The 23,551-nt window shown below is 42.5% G+C and overlaps 1 protein-coding gene across 4 annotated transcripts in view; it reads left to right on the top strand.

Moving 5' to 3' along the window:
- LOC149228845 (mediator of RNA polymerase II transcription subunit 7a-like) overlaps positions 1-23,551 on the top strand; it is a 227,213-nt gene that overhangs the window by 122,801 nt on the left and 80,861 nt on the right. For all 4 annotated transcript variants that reach the window (XM_089378402.1, XM_089378403.1, XM_089378401.1 and 1 more), the window contains 2 exons: positions 21,880-22,046; positions 22,237-22,310. In XM_089378402.1, coding sequence (XP_089234528.1) covers positions 21,880-22,046; positions 22,237-22,310 — 241 coding nt within the window. The remainder of the gene's footprint in view (positions 1-21,879; positions 22,047-22,236; positions 22,311-23,551) is intronic.

The raw sequence follows: 23,551 nt of genomic DNA, 5'->3' as shown, positions 1-23,551 counted from the left end.
GTAGTAAGCCCAGGTCCCTCTGATCTCATTTATTGTACTCATATTTATCAGAATTAATATGAGTATGGTTATATTTTCTCATATTTTCATCTTCAAACGTGTATGGTTATGCATTTCTGAATTTAGTAGTTGTAGCTAGTTCATTGTTTCTGTTATTTATGATATTTTTCCATTTGGATTATTACATGTGTGCTCAAACGACTAGTAGACATGTTAAAATTGGCAACTAGGGCCAAACTCTACATGGGTCATCTTATTTATGACAGCTGATATTTTTCTTGGATTCCTCTCTCCGAGAGGTGTAGGATTGATTTAAAGATCATCCGATTCTGAAATGTACAAATGAAGTGACTATTCTCCTTATTTTGATTCTATATGTTGGCTCACCGAAACCAATAGTCACGTCTCTTGACCCCCACCGATTGGTATATATAGAGGTGCTTTCTCCTTCATTTGATACATCCAAGTGCTCATACTCTCCTCTGGAATAGGACGACATCTTGAGGTAGGACGCAAGTGGCAAGGGTCGAGTTTATGATGAGACCCATCTCTATTTAGGGTTCGGTTTTCTTGGGAGAGAGCCGCAGGTCTGTGGCATCATGCATGGATGATAGGAGGTCTGTCTGGGCAGCGTATCTCTTGTTTTTGGGTACAAATTTCCTGTTGAATAGAGCCACAGTCAGAGGAATACTTGTTGGATGTTTTTTTTCTGTGCTATTTGGTGAGGTGTATCTTTGTTATAGGCCGCAGGAAGAGAGCCGCTACAACAGCTAGTTGTTAAGCTGTTTGGAGGGTATGAAGGCATGGATAAGTCCTCTCTAGGCTGCATATGCCCAGGCTTGAGCGCAGGCAGGTCAAAATTCTTTCATGAGTTTGGGACTGTTTTATCTTGCCACTGATTTAGGGTTGTTGTAGGGTTCGTTGAGGAGGAGCCTCAAAGCTCTAAATCAGTGATTGGATGTCTTCTAATGGTAAATCACAGTAATGGAGAAAGAGGGCTGAAGCAGGCAGCCCTAACCAGTGACCCGGATTGCAGAGGAAAGACATCAGCTCTTGAAGCTAACTGTGTTTGTGCCCTAACCAGTATTCAGAATTGCAGTATAGAAATCTCCAACCCTTGGTGCCAGAATTGCAGTTTCATTGAGTCATCTTCATGTTTAAGAGCTTTGATGTCAGATCTTCTATTTGGCAAGTCAGTGTTGACTTTAAATCATTGTACTCTCTCTCTCTCTCTCTCTGCTGAACTATTGAAGAATATAAGAAGAATTGATCAAGGGTTTCCCCACATTGGGGTTTGTCTCTGGCTGGTGCCACATCTTGTGTCCTTTTGTCTTGGCTTGTCTTCTACTATTTATGTTTATGTTCTATCTGCATTTTACTATCATGTTGATGTGATTGCTAATCTGGATATTGATATTGGGCTAATAAAGAAATTGAAGTAAAATTGCTCTAAAGTATAGAACATACCATTCTTACCTAAAATTAACATGGTATCAGAGCTAGGTTGAGGACAAGCCCAAGCTAGAAGGAATGCAATCACTGACAAGCTCGTTGGTAAGTCTCCATGACCTCCTCTCTCTTCAAAAGTCAAGGCTTCATCAAAAGGCAGAAGCATTCCCAGGATCGAGTTCCTTATGGCATTAAATCAAATTTTGGCCAAGATCTCCAGCTATATTTTCCACGTAACAGCAGGACTATTCTCCTTATTTCTAAGCATTTGTTTGTGGCAGAAGGTCGACTTTGGAGATTGGGATTAGCCTCTGTGAATTTACAGTACTTGTTTTGGATAAATAGATCATTAGGCATATCGCTGGAGAAAGTTAGCGCAAAAGATGTTTTTCATGATTCTAATAACTCTGAAATTTTCAGTGAACTTTGGTTCGATTTACTCTTCGGAGGGGCAGCTCGAATACCCAGTCAAGGCTATGAGCATAGCGAGTTTTTCTTTCTTCATGAGCCGTTCATTAGTGGATGGCTTGTGCATGTGGGGGTGAAGCACTACTACAGGCAGAACATTTTACATATGTTGGGCATGAATCTAATATCTTAGAGGCCGTGTTCTACTCCTGTACATAACCACAGGTTCTGAAAGTCATACTAAGATGGACGAAGATCATTCCTGTACACTCCAATGCTGCTGTAGCTTCTCTGTTGGGACTGTGTGCTATCTCAGGAGCAAACTTTACATGGTTTGACGGTGATACAAGCACCTTTATGATATGTTGTGTCTGTATATCAATTTCAGGACAGACTCCAAGACTTTACTTACCAGGTTCCATCTTTCTAATTCCCCTCACTGAATGTTCAAATTTTTGAATGGAGAAACAATATTTTGTGGGTATTATTGGTCTTCTGGATCAACAAAATTGCAATGGATATTCTATTGAGTTTGAAGAAATTTGTTGGGCTCATTCTCATTTAAAATGATAGACTTAAACTATGGACTGGATTGCCATGAGGATCTATAATTGTAATTTACAATAATGATTTCGATGCTATGTTTTGTTATCCCTGCGCTTGACATTATCCCTCAAATCTGATGACAGTGGCATCATAGTAGTATCGATCTGTAGTATTGATAACTATATCACAATACCTCAGCACATCAGCATCTCAGTGAAGCAGTTATTACGACGGTATGGCAACTCAGAAACCTTGTTGAGAGTGTCATCACTGTTAGGTTGGCATTGCATATAGTCTCACTGCACTTGGATTTACATCTCTCCTATGTAATTATGTGTAGATCAGTTTGGATACTTGTCAAATCTATATAGTTACAGTTCTGATCTAGTGATGATGGCTATGACTGTGTTATGCAGTAGTAACAAAGTTGTGAACAAGACTGATTCACATATTGGATAGCTTAATCCATGACATCTTGTACTCTGCATCTTTCTGATGATCTTTCAGTAATTAAAGAAGATCAAATATCAGGTGCAAGAAGGATCATTTGAAGTCAACCTTTATCATGACTTGGTTATTCTGCTTCATTTGGTATCACTGTGGTATTAGCATCTTTGTAGCAGTCGGTCTCACAGTTGTGTGTTGAATAGCACAGTTACTTTATTTCAGTTCAGCACTTCTATCCACTTGCAACAATTATATTCAGAAACTCAACATCAAGCATGGAAGGTCATCAATGACAGAAGCATTGGCAATGGATCTTGTTCACAATCGAAGTTGTGAACAAGATGTGTAAGTTCGAGATAGTCTGATGAATTTAAGGACAAATCTATTTCTTTGTCCTTGACATCTTGCACAAATGACTTTTGATGAAGTACAAAAGTAGCCGTGTGACAAGTTTTGGGAGGAATACAACATAAAGGAATATCCTGGTTAGAAATGGTTTCGGCATATCATTCATTTCAACAAATGATTTTAAACTAGATATCCTTGATATAGTAGCACTGTTTATTCGTCATACAGTAGTTGATTTTATACTTCCTCAATTCAAAGGAAGATGATGAAATTCAGAAGTCAGAGAAAAGTCACTTATCATGGTCATATGGATACAAATGGCTGGATGAGAAAATCATCTTTATTGAGTAGTTTCATGCACATGGCAGAAATCATTTAGCAAGCTCATCAGTGAAAGCTAAATGACCATCCGATGTATGGCCTCAGAGGGAGCCATAGATTATTTCAAGAAAGATAACCATGTCAAAGGGTGTTGATTCATGATAGCTGATTATAATACGATATCTGATGACTCTAAAAATGATATCCTTGTTACTTAAGAGGCAACATGATTGGCTGACTTTGATGTATAGACCGAAGGATGAATAGTAGGGTGCAGATGGCTTGATGGATATACTTTGAACAAGCATACATTTCCAATGTTTAAAGGGAGCTATGATGTTTATTGAGATCCTCTCATGTAAGAGGGAGTTGGCTTCTGAATTTGAGATGAAGGACCTACGACCGATGCACTATTTCCTAGGGTTGGAGGTCTGGCAAAAGCCAGGTGAAATTTTCCTCTCTCAAGGAAAATATGTTGTGAAGATATTGGAAAGATTTGAGATGATGGATTGCAACCCTGTGACTACTCCGATGGAACTTAACTTTAAAAAGTTATGTGGTAGTGTTGTTGGACTTGAATTGAGAAATGCTTCTGAGTATCGTCAACTCATAGGAGCACTGATGTTCTTGGTGAACTCCCGTCTGGACATATGTTTTGTAGTTAACAATTTGAGCCAATATATGGTTGAGCCTCATCGAATACATTGGATTGGTGCCAAGAATCTTCTGAGATATCTTCGGGGCACAATCACTCATGGACTGAGATACACTACCGAAGATGTGGGGCTGCATGGTTATTTTGATGCTGATTGGGCTGGCAGGTTGGTGGATTGCAAGAGCACTTCTGGATGTTGTTTTTTTGGGTTCTGCCTTGATATCTTGGATGTGCAGGAAGTAGAAATCGGTTGCCTTGAGCACCGTCGAGGCCGAATACATAGTTGCTAGTATAGTCTCTTGTGAAGCTGTCTGGTTGAGGAAACTCTTCAATGAGCTGTTTGGATGCTAGTATGGTCTCCTGTGAAGCTGTCTGGTTGAGGAAACTCTTCAATGAGCTGTTTGGACATGTGCTGGATACCACCGTGATCCTCTGCGACAACCAGAGTGGGATCCAATTATCAGAGAATCCTGTGTTTCATGATCGCTCCAAGCATATAGATATCAGGTACCACTTTATTTGGGATATGGTACAATGAGGAGCAATAAGGCTCCATCACATTGGGACTGATGAGCAGGTCGCTGATATTCTAACAAAGCCCTTGGGGAAGGTCAAGTTCTTGGCCTTTCGAGAACGACTTGGAGTCGTGGAGAGACCCTCTTATGAGGGTCCTGTATGAGATGGACATTGAGCTCTAGGAGCTCTGGGGGGCTTGGGGTACTTCTTGGAGCGATGAGCAACCATAGGGTGAGTGGTTCAGCCTTCCCCTAGTGGTTTGCTGTGTACAGGGTGAGTGGTTCAGCCTTCCCCTACGATACCCCTTGGCGACATGTAGGCAGGATGAGTGGTTCATCCTTCTCCTGCTGAGACATCCTACCCATGCAGTCTGGGACTCATGGGAAGTACCTCTCATCTGGCCAATGAGTAGGGAAATGAGGATAGGGACCATAGTACTACCGATGGATGCATCGTGTACTACCGTACTCCCTATGCTAGGATGACCGATATTGATCTGGGATCAATGGGAATTGACTTTGGGTCAGTAAGAGTGGTATGAAGCACCCTCTTTTGATTGGAACTGACTTCGGGTCAGTAAGAGTGGTATGAGATACTCGCTTTTGATTGAAACTGACTTTTGGTCTGTAAGAGTGGTATGAGACACTCTCTTTTGATTGGAACTGACTTCAGGTCAATAAGAGTGGTACGAGAGACTCTCGTTTGATTGGAACTGACTTCGGGTTTGTAAAAGTGGTATGAGACACTCTCTTTTGATTGGGACTGACTTCAGGTCAGTAGAGAATGGTATGATACATTCTCGATCACTTCTTTTTCTTCATAAGTTCAGCAGGGCAGAACAGTGTGGTGCGTTGATGGCAAAGATAGTACAAATTAGCAGATGGAGTTCTCCCTAGTTGAGAGGGAGTGTCAAAATTGGCAACTAGGGCCAAACTCCACATGGGTCATCTTATTTATGACAACTGATATTTTTCTTGGATTCCTCTCTCCGAGAGGTGTAGGATTGATCTAAAGATCATCTAATTCCGACATGTACAAATGAAGTTATGAATTTATTTTGATTATGGACAAATTATCAAGGTCGACCTCTTCTATATGTCGGCTCACCTAATCCAATAGTCACGTCTCTTGACCCCCACCGATTAGTATATATAGAGGTGCTTTCTCCCTCATTTGGTACATCCAAGTGCTCATCCTCTCCTCTGAAATAGGATGACATCTGAGGCAGGACGCAAGTGGCAAGGGTTGAGTTTATGATGAGACCCATCTCTGTTTAGGGTTCAGTTTTCTTGGGAGAAAAAGCCACAGGTCTTTGGCATCATGCATGGAGGATAGGAGGTCTGTCTAAGCAGCGTATCTCTTGTTTTTGGGTACAAATTTCCTGTTGAATAGAGGTGCAGTCAGAGGAATGCTTGTTGGATGTTATTTTTTTTGTGCTATTTGGTAAGGTGTATCTTTGTTATAGGCCACAGGAAGAGAGCCGCTACAACAACTAGTTGTTAAACTGTTTGGAGTGTATGAAGGCATGGATAAGTCCTCTTTAGGCCGCATTTGCTCAGGCTTGAGCGCAGGTAGGTCATAATTCTTTCATAAGTTTGGGACTGTTTTATCTTGCCACTGATTTAGGGTTGTTGTAGGGTGTGTTGAGGAGGAGCCTCAAAGCTCTAAATCAGTGATTGGATGTCTTCTAATGGTAAATCATAGTAATGGAGAAAGAGGGCTGAAGCAGGCAACCCTAACCAGTGATCCAGATTGCAGAGGAAAGACATCAGCTATTGAAGCTAACTGTGTTTGTGTCCTAACCAGTATTCATAATTGCAGTATAGAAATCTCCAGCCCTTGGTGCCAGAATTGCAGTTTCATTGAGTCATCTTTATGTTTAAGATCTTTGATGTCAGATCTTCTATTTGGCAAGTCAGTATTGACTTTAAATCATTATACTCTATCTCTCTCTTTGCTGAACTATTGAAGAATATAAGAAGAATTGATCAAGGGTTTCCCCACATTGGGGTTTGTCCCTGGCTGGTGCCACATCATGTGTCCTCTTGTCTTGGCTTGTCTTCTACTGTTTATGTTTATGTTCTATCTGCATTTTACTATCATGTTGATGTGATTGCTAATCTGGATATTGATATAGGGCTAATAAAAAAATTGAAGTAAAATTGCTCTAAAGCATAGAACATACCATTCTTACCTAAAATTAACAAGACAAGACCTCCAAAGGGGTTGACCTTCATATCAAGTGAACAATAGCTCCAAAAGTGATGAAAGAAGAGTGTGTTCAAGGACCTTCAATGTGGCATGTCAAGGAGAGATCCCTCCTAGCAGAAATAGCCCAAAAGTGCCTCGAATGATGTGACCAGTGCCTTGGGATATGTGACTACCTCTAGATCAATAAAGTTTCCTCGAGAAATGTGAAAATATGTGAACAACTATAGAATCATTTCCAATAATCCATGGCCAAAGTGTGACAAATACATAAGATGTGGGTCCATGCTTAGGCACAAGGTAAGTATGCTTCCATAGGTATGACAACCTTTACAATCTTAGCAACAATTTTACATAGAAGGAAGTTAAAGAGCATAGAGGCTCCCTTAGATCACGTGTCCTAGCAGATCCATCCCATAATCCTTAGATACCAATCAAGGGCATAAATGTCTGACATGGTGTCAACTTAATGCCACCAAAGGGAAGTCACCATAAGCCATAAGAGCAAGGACTATCTTGAAATGGGGACGAAGAAGATGGGCTATGACAAATCACAAATGGTTTGGAGATACCACCTAGGCTAAGCACTATTACATAGATCATCTAGGCATGGCCCAATACAATACATGAGTGCAAAGATAACCTTACTTTTGGCTCATTGATACAATGGTATAAATAATATTCTCATATCCTGGGCCACATTTGGTGAGAAAATATGAGGTACACTCAAGTGAATCTTAGCTGTAACATGTCCTAGATTGTAATATTCCTAATTAGCTATGGCTAATTGGAATATTCGATTTTGCTCAATTTTGCCTTCTATAGTTATTTATAAATAAAAAGGTGAGGAAAAGGGGGACATAACTCACCTTTAGAATAAAGTCACTCCCTAGTAGCACAACGTTGTGACTTAAAGGGGAGCTAGGGGGGCCAAAGGACCACGCAGACACTTGGAGGGACTGCACAGATGGAAAGAAACATGTGGCAAGAGAGGCGCTGCAATGGAGGAGGTGGGCCTTGGGATTGAGAGAGGCCAACACTATAAAGGAGAGGGGAGCCTCCTCATTTTGGTCATTCGATTATGAGCATTTGAGCTAGTCACTTTGACTTGGAGCATGCTCGCTGTTTAGCCTGTCTGCAACACTGTTTAGTGCACTGAGTGTCTCCGTTCAGAGATCTCACCCTTAGCCCCGGGGGACTTCGAGTGCCTACTCGGGCAAGGTATTTTCAGCAGTCTTTTTGCAGTAGTTTTGATCTTTGGCATTGAGGTGGAGCTGAGCATTGGAAGACTGCGCAATCTTGAGAGAGAGGGACGCAGTTCTTCTGGGAGCAGTTCCGAGTTGAGGATTTGTGGAGGAGTTGAGCTAGGATATTGAGCAAGGGTTCAACTCTTGCATATTGGAGGGGTTTGGCAGAGTTTCAGGTAGTATTTTGGAGGATTCTACTCAGTGGCAGCGCAGGGCCTTGAGGGATTGCGTGATTCCCCAAGGAGGCGATTTTCGGGGGTCGGCCATTTCAGAAAAGCTTTCTGGGTTTTCTGAGTAGGGGCGGATTCCAGAGTTTCAACATTTTTTGAGGAGGGGAACAACCCCAAATCCTCATTTGATTTCCAGTAGTAGCAACAACACGACAGTTTTCCAGCAGCATCCACGCAGAGGCCATTCCTTTGTTATTCTGAGTGTATTTCTTCACTTGCTTGGTGCAAGTCGAGGTGCCATCCTTCTGATCACCTCCTGTACTCATTCCATTACTCAGTATAATAAAATGGCTTAGCATTTCTCTCTGCATTTCTCGAGTATCTGCTTATATTTCATGCTTATATTATTATATGTTACACCACTGTTATTTTTATCATTTTGAGTTTCCCGGTTATTATATTATTTGTGCGTGTTTGGTTGGAGTTTACTGGGGTTTGGGGGAAAATCTTTGAAACGGGATATTACAGTGGTATCAGAGCATAGATCTGGAACAGCCTTTGGAGCTAGCAATCTATGACACTGGGGGAAAAGCCCTACATCTGTTACAGAGGTAGAAGATACAGAGACGCTGGCGTAGGTTGGAGAACACCTATGGAGAGGGAGACTGTGTTCCTGTGGTGGACGCAGGACAGGAGGAGCCTGTGGTGGACGCAGAGCAGGAGAATTCGATGGCAGATGATGACGGGAAGAAATTTGCGGACATGCTCCTCAAATCAGTGCAGGATCTGTCGAGGCAGATCGAGGTGATGGGGCAGAGATTCACGGCAGTGGAGGCTGGACAGCGTGAAAGCCCACGGGTTTTCCAGGTTGGAGAGGGATCAGGGGCATCTCACCATTTCCCAGAGCAGGGTGGCACTCAGCGTGATACTACTCATCAGGTGGCCTCACATGCCCCTATACGCTCTACCATGCCCACATTCCTAGGAGCAGACACGGGGGTCGGAGCATAGCAGGAGGCAGAGCCCGGTCATATGGGCGATTATTTTGCGGAGTACCAGGCCTATGGGTAGGGGTTCAGGGATGCTCTCTCATTCAGAGACTTTGTTCAGCTCCAGCAGGATAGTAGACCCCGCGACCATCACAGAGGACACCGGCATTATCATGATGGAGATACCCACCGCACAGCTAGTAGATTCCACTTGCCTATGTTTGATGGTTCATCAAACAGTTCGGCAAGGTCTTGGGTGGAGAAGCTAGACACCTATTTCCAGCTTAACCAGATGTCGGAGGCAAAGGCCATCAAGGTGGCGACATTACATTTGGATGGTGAGGCCTAGGATTGGTGGTTTCATGGGATGGTTACACTCGGACATTCCACAGTGACGACATATGCCGAGTTTACGAGGAGATTGATGGAGAGGTTTGACCGGAGGGATCCGGAACAACACTTCATTGAGCTGACAAGGCTCAAGCAGATAGGGAGCCCAGAGACTTACATTGCAGACTTCTTGAGGATTTCAGTGATGGTGCCAGATCTATCCACGACACGGAGGATCTACATGTATGTTGAGGGGTTAGCAGAGCCACTTCGGGGTCTAGTCAGGTCCATTAGACCAGCCACACTCCAGGATGCTATTAGCAGGACCCGAGACTTACGGAATGATTACCTAGGACCCGGACACCATACCCCCAGAGACAGGCTTTCCAGCCTAAGGGGAAGGATGTGAGGATTCGGCCTCCAAAGGGGAATCTAGGACGAGCACAGATTGATGATGATGCCAGGAGGGAGTTGAAGAAGAAGCGGTTGTGCTTCACCTGTCAGGAGCCGTGGGCACCGGGACATAGATGTGCTGCTGGAAAAGCACATTTTATTGAAGTCTTCTCTGAGAGCAGCGGGGAAGAGGATGAGGAGGATGATGTGGAGGCAGGAGGTAGTCATGCCGCGCAGGATTGTTTGCCACCTCCACCACCAGCAACGGGTGGTGCAACTTTTGCACCTACCGGAGGGGCCCTTGCAGCATTGCGAGGAGTTCCCAAGTATTTGACGCTGCACGTACGGGGGAAAATACGTGGCCAGCGGGTATCAGTTTTGGTTGACAGTGGGGCAACCCACAACTTCATCGATGCACAGATGGTTGAGCGGGGAGGTATACAGACAGAGAGCTTCGATGGCTTTTCAGTTTTGGTCCTAGGAGATCAGATCATGGTGTGTGCTTGTTATGTTCCAGAGCTATCAGTGACGATGGGCACCTACACACTGACTGACCACTTTTTTGTGGTCGATATTCCGGACACCAACATGATATTGGGTGTTCAGTGGCTTATCACTCTAGGGAAGGTCACGACAGATTGGAAGACCCTAGAGATGGAGTGGGATGATGAGAAGACAGGGAAGCATGAGAAGATACGGGGATGACACACATATCCGCCTTAGACTGTTTCGGCTCATCGGATGGAGGCAGTCTTCTGGAAGGGAGACGTAGAGTGGGCAGTGGAGCTATGTGCATCAGAGGCAGGGACTACAGGGCAGATAGTGCACCCAGAGATACAGTCCATCCTTGATCGGTATGCCATAGTATTTGGGGAGATTCCGCCAGGACAGCCACCGGACCGGGGGTCTGAGCACACCATTGATATTGAGCAGGGCATACAAGTAGTGATTACTACCCCCTATAGGCATCCCAAGGCTTATCGGGATGAGATTGAGCGGGCCATTCAGGAGTTGTTGACCCTTGGGCACATTCGGCCGAGCATGAGTCCTTTTGCTTCTTCTATGGTTTTGGTGAAGAAGAAGGACGACACATTGAGGATGTGTATTGACTACAGGGCCTTGAACAAGAAGACCCTGAAGAATAGGTACCCCATACCCAGGATTGATGAGTTGAGAGGAGCCTGGTTCTTCTCAAAGATTGATTTGAGATCTGGGTATCATCAGATTCGCATGAGGGAACAGGACATTCCCAAGACTGCCTTCAGGTGTCACTATGGGCACTTTGAGTTTTTGGTGATGGCCTTCGGGCTAACTAACGCCCCAGCTACATTCCAGTCTTACATGAATCACATCTTCCGCAGTCAGTTGAGGAAGTTTGTGTTGGGATTCTTTGATGATATACTCATTTACAGCAGGACTTGGGAGGAGCATCTCCAGCACATTGAGACAGTGTTGCGCATCTTGGAGGAGCAGCAGTTCTATGCCAAGCTCTCCAAGTGTGAGTTTGGATTGACGGAGATGTTGTACTTGGGACACATCATAGGGGTGGACGGAGTGAGAGTCCACGAGGAGAAGATTAGGGCCATCCGAGATTGGCCAGAGCCGAGGAACGTGACGGAACTTCGGGGATTCATTGGTATTTGTACTTACTACTGGAAGTTCGTCAAGAGTTTCTCACAGCTTGCTGCACCCCTGACAGATTTGACGAGGAAGGGGGCATTCAGTTGGTCAGATACAGCGTAGCGAGCTTTTGACAAGCTCAAGGAGGTGATGAGCAGCTGCCCAGTGCTTGTATTGCCAGTTTTTTCGCAGCCATTTGTTTTGGAGTGTGATGCGTTGGGAGAGGGGATTGGCGCAGTATTGATGCAGGGAGGTCACCCTATAGCCTTTGAGAGCTGGAAGTTCCTTCCGCACGAGAGGTTGTATTCTATATACGACAAGGAGATGCTAGCCATCATGCATGCATTGGCCAAGTTCTGGTAGTATTTAGTGGGTAACAGGTTCAGGGTGAGGACTGATCACAACAGCCTCAGATTCTTTTTGGAGCAGAAGCAGTTACAGGAGAGGCAGCAGAAGTGGATCAGTAAGATCCAAGCATATGACTTTGACATTGAGTATGTCAAGGGTAAGAACAATGTGGTAGCAGATGCCTTTTCACGTAGACCAGCCACGTTGTCTCTTATGAGCTTGGACGCAGATTGGAGGGCTCGACTCTTAGTAGAGTACTCCAAGGACAGATTTGCATGTGAGGTTCCGGATGGGCAGGTGGCGGATGACAGGTACAGGGTGGTCGATGAGATCATCTACTACAGGGACCGGATCTTCTTGGCTGAGAGATCTCAGCTCAAGAAGAATATATTTCAGGCATCACATAATTCACCATTGGCAGGCCATCAGGGGTTTACTAAAACCTACAAGGCCATTAGAGAGAGGTTCTCATGGAAGGGCCTCAAGGAGGACATATTCTAGCATGTCCGGGAGTGCGACGTTTGCCAGAGGAACAAGGGGGAGATGAGCCATCCCGCAGGATTATTGCAGCCTCTTCCCATTTCGGAGGGGAAATGGGAGTGTATTTCGATTGACTTCATCACAGGGTTGCCCATGGTACAAGGCAAGGCTTGCATCTTTGTCGTCATTGATCGACTGACAACGTACTCACACTTTTTCGCCATATCCGCACACTACACAGCAGCACAGGTGGCTGAGCTGTTCTTCAGAGAGATCTTCAGGTTACATGGTCTTCCCAAGACCATCACCAGTGACGGGGATAGTCGTTTCATGGGCGGATTTTGGCAGGAGCTTTTCCAGTTGGTGGGGATGGAGTTGACACCGAGTACCGGTTATCACCCACAGATGGACGGGCAGACAGAGATAGTTAACAAGTGGCTGGAGGGCTACTTGCGTAACTATGTTAGTGGGCAGCAGCGAGCAGGGCTGAAGTGGCTGCATCTGGGGGAGTACTTCTACAACACTACACATCACATGTCCATTGGTATGTCACCATTCTATGCTTTGTATGGATATCATCCCTTATCTTTTGCTGACGTGATGTTTGGTGCTAGCAAGGCTCCGAGAGCCAAGATTTGGATCCAAGAGAGTCAGGATATTCTCCGAGCTCTCAAGGATAATATGGCTACAACACAGGACCAGTAGAAGCTGTATGCCAATAGGGGTCGGGTGGAGAGACAACTTGAGGTAGGGGACTTGGTCTACCTACGGTTACAGCCATACCGACAGTCGTCACTGAAGCAGAAAGGGGCTGAGAAACTCAAGCCCCACTTTTATGGACCATACAGGGTGATACGCAGGATTGGACAGGTTGCGTATGAGTTGGAGCTGCCCCAAGGTAGCAAGATTCATAACGTCTTTCATGTATCATGCCTGAAGAAGGCATTGGGATAGCATGTGACAGTGACAGATGAGCTACCGCCCACGGATGATGAGGGGCATTTGGTGTTATAGCCAAAGGCTATTATTGATATCAGGGAGAGGCAGCTACGGAGTAGGACGGTCCGGGAATTCTTGGTGAGGTGGAAGAATTTACCGGATGAGGATGCCACTTGGGAGAGTGAGAAAATTTTGCAGCATCCATCACTTCAGTTGCTTGAGGACAAGCAACATTTTGCCGGGGGAGACTATAATATTCTTAATTAGCTATGGCTAATTGGAATATTCGATTTTGCTCAATTTTGCCTTCTATAGTTATTTATAAATAAAAAGGTGAGGAAAAGGGGGACATAACTCACCTTTACAATAAAGTCACTCCCTAGTAGCACAACGTTGTGACTTAAAGGGGAGCCAAGGGGGCCAAAGGACCACGCAGAGATGGGGCCCACGCAGACACTTGGAGGGACTGCGCAGATGGAAAGAAACACGTGGTAAGAGAGGGACTGCGTTGGAGGAGGTGGGCCTTGGGATTGAGAGAGGCCAACGCTATAAAGGAGAGGGGAGCCTCCTCATTTTGGTCATTCGATTATGAGCATTTGAGCTAGTCTCTTCGACTTGGAGCACACTGGCTGTTTAGCCTGTCTGCAACACTGTTTAGTGCACTGAGTGTCTCTGTTCGAAGGTCTCACCCTTAGCCCCAGGGGACTTCGAGTGCCTACTCGGGCAAGGTATTTTTAGCAGTCTTTTTGCAGTAGTTTTGATCTTTGGCATTGAGGTGGAGCTGAGCATTAGAAGACTGCATAGTCTTGAGAGAGAGGGACGTAGTTCTTCTGGGAGCAGTTCGGGGTTGAGGATTTGTGGAGGAGTGAGCTGGGATATCGAGCAAGGGTTCAACTCTTGCATATTGGAAGGGTTTGGCAGAGTTTCAGGCAGTATTTTGGAGGATTCTACTCAGTGGTAGCGCAGGGCCTTGAGGGATTGCGTGATTCCCCAAGGAGGCGATTTTCGGGGGTTGGCCATTTCAGAAAAGCTTTCTGGGTTTTTCTGAGTAGGGGCGGATTCCAAAGTTTCAACGTTTTCTGAGGAGGGGAACAACCCCAAATCCTCATTTGATTTCCAACAGTAGCAGTAGCACGACAATTTTCTAGTAGCATCCACGCAGAGGCCATTCCTTTGTTATTCTGAGTGTATTTCTTCACTTGCTTGGTGCAAGTCGAGGTGCCATCCTTCTGATCACCTCTTGTACTCATTCCATTACTCAGTATAATAAAATGGCTTATCATCTCTCTGCATTTCTCGAGTATCTGCTTATATGTCATGCTTATATTATTATATGTTACACCACTGTTATTTTTATCATTTTGAGTTTCCCGGTTATTATATTATTTGTGCGTATTTGGTTGAAGTTTACTGGGGTTTGGGGGAAAATCTTTGAAATGGGATATTACATAGATCCCCTTCCATTCTTATTAACTTGTTGGACATAGTTTGCTTAGGGAATCCACCCAAGTGCTAGAGAAGAGATGGCCTAAAGAGATTGAAAGTACTTATCAAGGTGATAGTGGTGGTTTAAGAAACGGCCGTTTCGAAACCGAAACGGCCTGGTTGATCCGAGTCAATAGCGAAATATATGACCCGGCCCTTGAAACGGTTCAGTTGGCCGAGTCACCCATGACTCGGCCGAGTCATTCAATGACTCGGTCGAGTCATGGGTGAATCGGCCAACTCGGTCGTTTCTGTTATGACTCGGCCGAGTCACAAACAAACGGCCCAGGCACATGTAAACAACGTTTTATTATTTTTTTAATGGATTTTTTTGGTGTTTTTTGATTGGTTTGGACTCCAAGGAGTTGTATGAATTTGTTAAATGTCATTTGGGGTCCATTTCCCCCTCCCAAACCCTATTTAACACACTCAAGTGCTCTCATTCTCTCACAACAATCTTATGCATTTGAGTGAGAGTCTTGTTTGAGAGTTAGTGAGCAGTTCTTGAGCTTGTTTTTGGAGCAACAGTGAGGAGTCTTGGAGGAGCATTGTAGCTGGAGTGAGGAGCTTCTTGGGCAGCCATTTGGAGCAGCATTGAGGAGCTGATTCTTGGAGCAAGCTTGAGGAGGCAGTTTGTGCCTGGAGGTATTTTTTTCCACCTCTATAAATCTGTTTTTGCTTAGTAAATTTTAGGTGCATATCTAGAAAGCTTAGAGAGTGTTTTTTGTCAAATAAATGAACATTGAATCAATGTTTTTTTTTTTTTTTTCATTTTCAGATTGTTTGCTTTCATTTCCTAGTCAAAAAATGGCACCTAGAGCAAGAGATTCTGCTTAGGCATATGTTGAAATGGTTGATAGTCAAATGCAATGCAAATTTTGCCATAGGAAAATTAAGGAAGGTCCTGGGGGCATTAATAGGCTAAAACAACACTTGGCAGGGATTAGAGGCCAAATTACCCCATGTACCTCACCAGAAATTGGGGAGATTAGGAAGAATTTGTTGGCCAGCTTTGAGAAATTTAAAGAAGATAAGGCTAGGCAAAGAGACATACAGGCTGAAATTGGGAGGAAGAGGGAGATACAAAAAATGATGGCTACCAACCCCCACTATGATTTTGAGGGTTCTTCCTCTATCCCTCAAACTGATACATCCAACCCTTTCCGATATGTTCCTCCCTCTTTTGGTTCTGTTCAAGATAAGGGAAAGGGTAGAATGAATTTGAAAAAGGGTGATGTGACTATCAAAAGTTATTTCACTCCCTCCTCTCCATCAGATGCACATGGTCCTGAAGTTAGTAAAACTCAAATGCAGCCCACTTTAGATGACCATTGGAAGAAAGAATTGAGGGAGACTGCTTGTGAGTACATAGCTAGATGGTGGTATGATGCTGATATCCCCTTTAATGCTGCTCGTTCACCATATTATGAGCCTATGTTTGATGACATACATGCTGCTGGAAAAGGCTTCAAAGGCCCTACTATGCATGAGCTAAGGGGGTTTCGTTTGCAGAAAGGAATTCAATCCATTAATGAGTATTTGCAAGAGTTCAGGGACTCATGGGCAAGAACAGGGTGTACCATCATGTCAGATGGATGGACTGATCAAAGAAACCGTACCATCATAAACTTTCTTGTCTTCTGCCCACAGGGAACCATGTTTTTAAAATCAGTTGATGCATTTGATAAGGTAAAAGATGGCCACTTGTTGTTTCAGCTATTGGATCAGGTTGTTGAGGAGGTGGGGGTGGCTAATGTTGTTCAAATCATCACAGATAATGCCTCTAACTATGTTCTTGTTGGTAAACTGTTAGAGGAAAAACACAAGACCATCTTTTGGACCCCATGCGCTGCACATTGCATAGACCTAATGCTTGAGGATAGTGGAAAATTAGATTGGGTCAAAAACACTATAGATCATGCCAAAAGCATAACAAAATTTATCTACAATCATACATTGGTTTTGAGCCTCATGAGGAAACACACTGGGGGCAAGGATATTATTAGGCCTGCCATCACTAGATTTGCTACACATTTTTTGACATTGCAATCTATGCTTTCCCAACATAGAAACTTGCAAAACATCCAGTGATGAATGGAATCAAAGCAATTGGTCTAACAAACCAGAAGGCAAAGAATTGAAAAGGAAAGTCCATGAAGAAACTTTTTGGAGAAAGGCAGCAGAGATTGTGAAGCTTGCTGAGCCACTAGTTAAGGTGTTGCGGTTGGTGGATGGGGAAAGGTTGGCTATGGGCTTCATTTATGAGGCTATGGATCAAGCAAAGGAGCAAATAAAGACGGTATACAAGGATAGAGTGGCAAAGTATGGGCCCATTTGGGCAATCACTGATGAAAGATGGAACAATCAACTCCATCGCGCTATACATGCAGCTGAGTATTTTTTGAACCCACGGTATCATTATAAAGCTAAGGAGTTAGGAGCTTTGAGGGGGGAGGTCATAGATGCACTGATTGATTGCGTTGATCGCATGATCCCATTGGAGTTTGATCAGCTGGAGATACACCGACAGGCTAATATCTTCAGCAATGCAGCAGGTACCTTTGGGAAGAACCTAGCAAAGATTGCAAGAGAAGCAGATGAGCCAGGTAAACAAAAATTTCAATTTTCAAATTCTTAATAGTTTTACTTTTTTTTTTTAAAAGTTTGTTAAATCGTTTATAATTTGAAAGTTAGATATAATTTGTAATTTTGTTGAGCTAACTCATTACACTCCTATGTTTTTTGCAGCACAATGGTGGGAGGCCTTTGGTGGCCATTGTCTTGAATTGCAAAGGTTTGCGATTCGTATTTTGAGTCAAACTTGCAGTGCATCTGGGTGTGAGCGCAATTGGTCTGTCTTTGAGAGGATTCACACAAAGAAGAGAAACCGTTTGGATAAAAAACGGTTAAATGATCTAGTTTATGTCCAATACAACCTTCGGCTCAGACGAAACCATTTGCTGAACAAAAGACCTGATTCAGATCCCATTGTGTTGGAAGACATTGATCCAACATCAGATTGGGTAGTGGAGAGTTGTCCAGCAGAGTTTGATCCTGATGAGGATATTGATGTAGATTTAGATATGGAGACATCAGTTGAACTTGAACATGTTGTTCAACTTCAGCCTGTTCAATTGAGTGCAGATCCCAATCCACTAGCCTCAGTCTCACAGCCAGCAAGGACTCCAGTTGTAGGTGCTTCCTCTGCTCAGCCACGACAGAAGCGCAGCCGCATATCTACTCTATCTCAGCTTGCATCTGCTGCACAGCCTGCTAGTGGTACCACTTCTACAGTTGCAGTTGGAGATGATGATGATGAGGAGGAGCCATGGGGCCCCCTGTCTGACTCTGATGATGATGATCCAGAGATTGGTCGAGATGATCTTGGCTCCTCTGGCAGTAGCTACTAGCCAGTAGTACTAGTATTGGAGTCTGGTCACCATCACAGTTTACTTTTGTTGTAGAGGCCATTTCTAGCCTCCTTGGTTATTTGTATTTTGTTTTGAGTCTTTGATCATGTATGACAGTTGACTATGTATTGCCATTGGGTACCATTTTGATATAATGGATTGGTTCATGAGCCTACTTTGATCATATGTTGTCTTCCATCTATATTATAATGTTGTGTGTTTGGAAACATGAATGAAAATCTTTAAAATTATGTTTAAAATCTTTAAAATTATGTTTTTTTATTAAAAAAATAAATATTTAATGTATTTTTTACAACGACCGAGTCATTGAAATCGAGCTGGCCGAGTCATTACCGTTTTGGAGTCGGAGTCGGAGTCGATCCTCGGCCGAGTCGGAGTTTTAAAACTTTGTTTCCAATTATACCCTGGGGTCTCACATGGCGATTGGGACATTTTTAGCTCAAGTGAGAACTTGGGAGGTAACATAAGGGATGGGCTAAAACTTTAGAAGGAGCTTAGTGATGTGAACATGATAAGAATCGTCATCTGTGGCGAAGTTAATGGAGAAGATCCTCCGTGCAGTCAAGGGGTTCTCCATCTCTGTTTTTTAATGACAATGAGGGTGTTACCATACTAGCCTTTCCATATGTTATGGTTGAAGCAAATTTTACCTTTCTGAAATGAAAACCTACTAGTAGAACTTTGATCATATGTATAGAATCTTTTAAATTTATAGATAAAGTTTTAGATGGTTATATTTTCTGAGTTTGATTTTCTGAAATGAAAACCTACTAGTAGAACTTTGATCATCTATATAGAATCTTTTAAATTTATAGGTAAAGCTTTAGATGGCTATATTTTCTGAGTTTGATTTTCTGGATTCAATTATCTGTGTGAACATTGTGTTGGTCAAGGTTGTCATTGATGTCAATATGGCATTGTTTGTGATGGCAAATTCTTGTGATGCATGTTGTTGCCCTAGATGCTCATTAATCATAATACCCTAGTGATTCAAGCCCAAGAACTAACCTTGTTGTCGGAATATGAAGATGCCATAACCTCATGTATATTATGAATCAAGGTCACTTGAAGCCCTAAACTCTGTCTTAGACATTTAACAAGATGATGACACACTTGATGATGGATGATTGTTGGAAACCATATGATGACACACTTGATGATGACATGAATGATGACACACTTGATGATATGGACTTGATGATATGAATGATGGTTGGAGACCACTCTTGAAGTCCTAATAAAATTACCCTAACCCTCATTCTAGTCCCATTGACCTTATACATGAAAAATCCAAATAACCCCAAGGACTGTACTAAAAATTCCAAACAGTCATAAAGAAAATTACTTTTTTGACCTCTTAAAGACATCATTTTACAATGATTCCTTGACTATCTTGTAGAGGACTTCTTCCTCTTTCCAATGAGCTATTATTTGTCTTCTAACTCCTAGATTGGGAGAAATTGAATTTTTAAGTTAAGAAAATTATTACTTTTGGTGAGCCGACTTGTGTAGGCTCATACCCCTTCACCCAACAGACGTGTCTATTCGTCATAAGTCAAAACCTGTATAAATATGACGTCCAACACTCCATTTTCATCATCAATTCGGTGCAAATTTCAGAGAACATTTTCGGGACTGAGGAAGAAGATAGATGCACAGTTTGAAGAGTGTTTTTATTTCTGTTTTGGGTCAAGTAAAGAAGGAAAAATTTGCAGATCTGTGGAAGGAATAAAACTAGGATACAGAAAGCACTCATCTCAGCTCAAACCTGTGGTTTAGGCCTGTGCCTAAAATTTCGGACCTGTGCCATCTATAGTTCTTGGTCTTGTGGCAGAGGATCTGTGACATGTAAACCTTGGAAGTTGGAACAGTGACAAATCCAGTTTGTGCTTGTGAGAAGACTTGTTGAGCAGCTCTTGAAGTGATTCTGAAGCAGTTCTTGGGGACAACTATTAGCAGACTTTTGGAGCAGTCTTTGAGAAATTTTTGGAGGTGTTTTGGATTAGACTAAAAGTCAGTTTCAGAGCAGCTTTGAGGACAACGTTGGAGCAGAAATTTTAGTATAGAAGAGAAAATCTAGAGGAGCTGTTTATTCTTTTGCAGGCCTGTTGAAAAAGACATTTTGGAGCAGCCCTGTCAGATATTTTGAAGCAGTCCTGTAGTCAATTTTTTTGAGCAGACTATTGGACACCTTTTGGAGCAGCCTAGTGATTCTTTTGAAAGTAGACTTAAGGAGCAGTCTTGGAAACTTCTTGTAGCAGTTGTTGGAATTTCTTGTTGTAGGAGACTTGAAGTCTTGTGAGAAACTTGGATGATTGAAGACCTTGTGTAGAGAATCTTTTAAAGTTGTGAAACTTCTTGGAAGCTTTTCTTTGGAGACCTTAAAGCAGTATTGAAGAACCATTGAAGACATCTTGTTGAGAAGCCTGAGCTGATGTTGAAGACCTTGGAGAAAGTGTTTGGGTGACATGAAGAGTAGTGGTGACACCTTCTGAGAAGACAAGGTTGTCATTAATGAAGTGATTTGGAGAAGATATTGCTGAAGAGATTGACAGGGCTCATTGAAGAAGATATTGGGAGCTTTGAAGAAATATCAAACTTATCTTGACAAATTGAAGCTAGAGGTTGGAGCCTCATAGAGACAAGGTTGGTGCCTTGGAAGATAGGGTTGGAGCCCTAGAGGATAGGAGTCCTCAAGGGACTAGGTTGGAGTTTGTACCAGAGATAGGGTTGGAGCCCTAGAGATTGGTGCCTCAAAGTGACAAGGTTGGAGCCTTGGGAAGTCCAAGTCGGTGCTTGGCAAAATACATGTTGGAGCTTGGGAGATTGAAGATTGGTGTCTTCACCTAGGGTTGGAGCCCTACACTATTATTGTACTCAATATATCTGATTAATAAAATTATTTATTCTATCATTGTTCATTTTGTGTTCTAATTATAAGTGGTCTAATCGGTATAAATAACAATTGAAAAAAATACTGATTCACCCCCCGCGCGCCACCCCCCCCCCCCCAAGTATTTCCAACACTTTGAACCCTTGAACCTTTAATGCTACTCCCATTGGATAATTTAATTTTAGCTTGAAATTAGAATATTTGGTTAAACTTATATACATTTTATATTTTAAATGGTAATGCTGTGCAGCCTATAGTTTCTACCATTTTCCTTGTTTTTGGATTGCTCTATGTTTGTCCAGCTCCATAAAAATTCTCAGTTTATTCCTTTCTTCTTCTATCCTAATTGTTGTGGACTTACTTCCTCACCCTTTTTATTAAGTTAGATTGTCTTTTTACAATGTTTTTAAATTTTTTTGATTATAATCTTCAAGAGAAAATCCTTGATTTGGCATTTTGTTAAGAAGCTACAAAATTCCATATTGTTCAATACTGTCAATTTTGACATTTTTTTAAGAAGCTATGATATTCCATATTGTTCTACACTGTCAATAATTGCTATGTATCTCTACTATCTAGTCAAAGCAGCCTTTGAATAACTGCTGTTTTGGCATATAACTCACTGTTTGTGACATCAAATATATTCTCTTATGCAGATTACAAAAAGGAATTGAAATCACTTAATAGGGAGTTATTGTTCCAAATGTTGGAGCTTGCAGATGTTCTAGTTGAGAGGCCTTCCCAATATGCACGCAGAGTGGAGGACTTATCGTTGATATTCAAGAATATTTATCACCTTCTCAACTCTTTGCGTCCTTATCAGGTGATTTGATCTTGTAACTGTCTGTCTGAGTCACTTTTATTCAGTGATTGGTTGAGATAGCTGGCTAACTATGCGATATGCAACTTTCCTACATAAGCTGGTAAAACATTTAGTTATAGTTTGGATGCTTGCATGCATTTATAAGCATATCATCCTTGACCCATAAGTTTTATTTGTTGGTTGTATTTAGGCAAGAGCTACTTTGATTCACATTTTGGGGCTGCAAATACAACGACGAAAGCAAGCAATTGAAGATATTCAAAAGTATGACACATGGACAAGTCCCTTGCCACACTCTTAAATTAAAATATCCAATAGAAATAAAATCATATTCTTTACTATTGATTCATGAGTATGTGAAATCATGATTTTTGTCATATTTAGTTTTGGATCTAATAATTGTATTTTTTTTTTTCTGATTGAAATTTTACTTATGATCTATGCGCAAGTCCTTTAACTGCACACTTAGATTTAGTGTTGTGATATCGTGTTGGTGAATACATTGTGAGGGTCCGGAATATAACTGACTGATGATATCGGGGAAAATATCAGCAAATTTTCAAAAAATAAAAAGATAAAGAAAATTTCAAACATCTAAAGCAACAACAACCTAGAGTGAATGAGTGGTATCCCTTATGTGGAGACTGTTACCCCTCCTTTCAGCATGGTTACCCCTAGTGAAGTTTTTGAATGGAGCAATTTGTGGCATGACATAACCCTCCGTGATTTGGTTACATTCTGGTTTTTGGGTACATTCATGTTTCCTAGGGTAGTTCATGTTGGTTGAGGCACATCATTTATATCAAGGCATTGATCACACCTCTTGAGGCAGTCTTTGCGTTTTGTATGGACACCTGGACCCCTCCTATGCATGCCATGTGTCACAGCATGGAACACTCCTCATTGGTCCATTTAGAGCTGCTTTTCATATTATTTAATGACACACACTTGAGACTCCTTGGATGATGTGGGCATGGCTTCAATAAAATATCTTGAAGGATGGTGAGCTGGAAAAGAGAATTAAGTTCATTACAATTTGACGTCACTTGGCTGGATGTAGGTTTTATGACCCAAAATTTGAGTTGTAGAAGCGTCTCCCATGCTTCATGGAGTGCCTTGACCCAAGGCATGCGCATGGGCCCTCTTTTGGGACATCATTTAGAGGTGTTGGACTATTATTTTAAATAATTTTTGAGGTGTTATCATAGTGCCAGCCCCATTGTTGGACTTTCCTTGCACTGCATGAGGCAGCATTTAACCACTATCTTTCATGGAACATTGATCATCCCCAACAACTTGGACAATTTTGGAGGCCATGTGTTGGCATATTGGACCATTTGTGCTCTTCTTGGGCAGATTGAGTCTTCTTGTGGGGCTTTGACTCATCTTGTTGTTGTAAATGTGGCTTGACCACTCTTTATTTTATTATTGTGGTAGCTTTAGTTGGTATCTGATTTACTTAGCTAAATCTAAGGAATCACATAAGGAATTATTATTTTATTGTA

The sequence above is a fragment of the Pinus tabuliformis genome, chromosome J, assembly GCF_031772625.1.
Source record: "Pinus tabuliformis cultivar Carrire ecotype Pingquan chromosome J, CPIR1, whole genome shotgun sequence".
NCBI lineage: Eukaryota > Viridiplantae > Streptophyta > Pinopsida > Pinales > Pinaceae > Pinus > Pinus tabuliformis.
The sequence above is the reverse complement of the archived record's forward strand: the minus strand, read 5'-3'. Positions and strand labels throughout refer to the sequence as shown.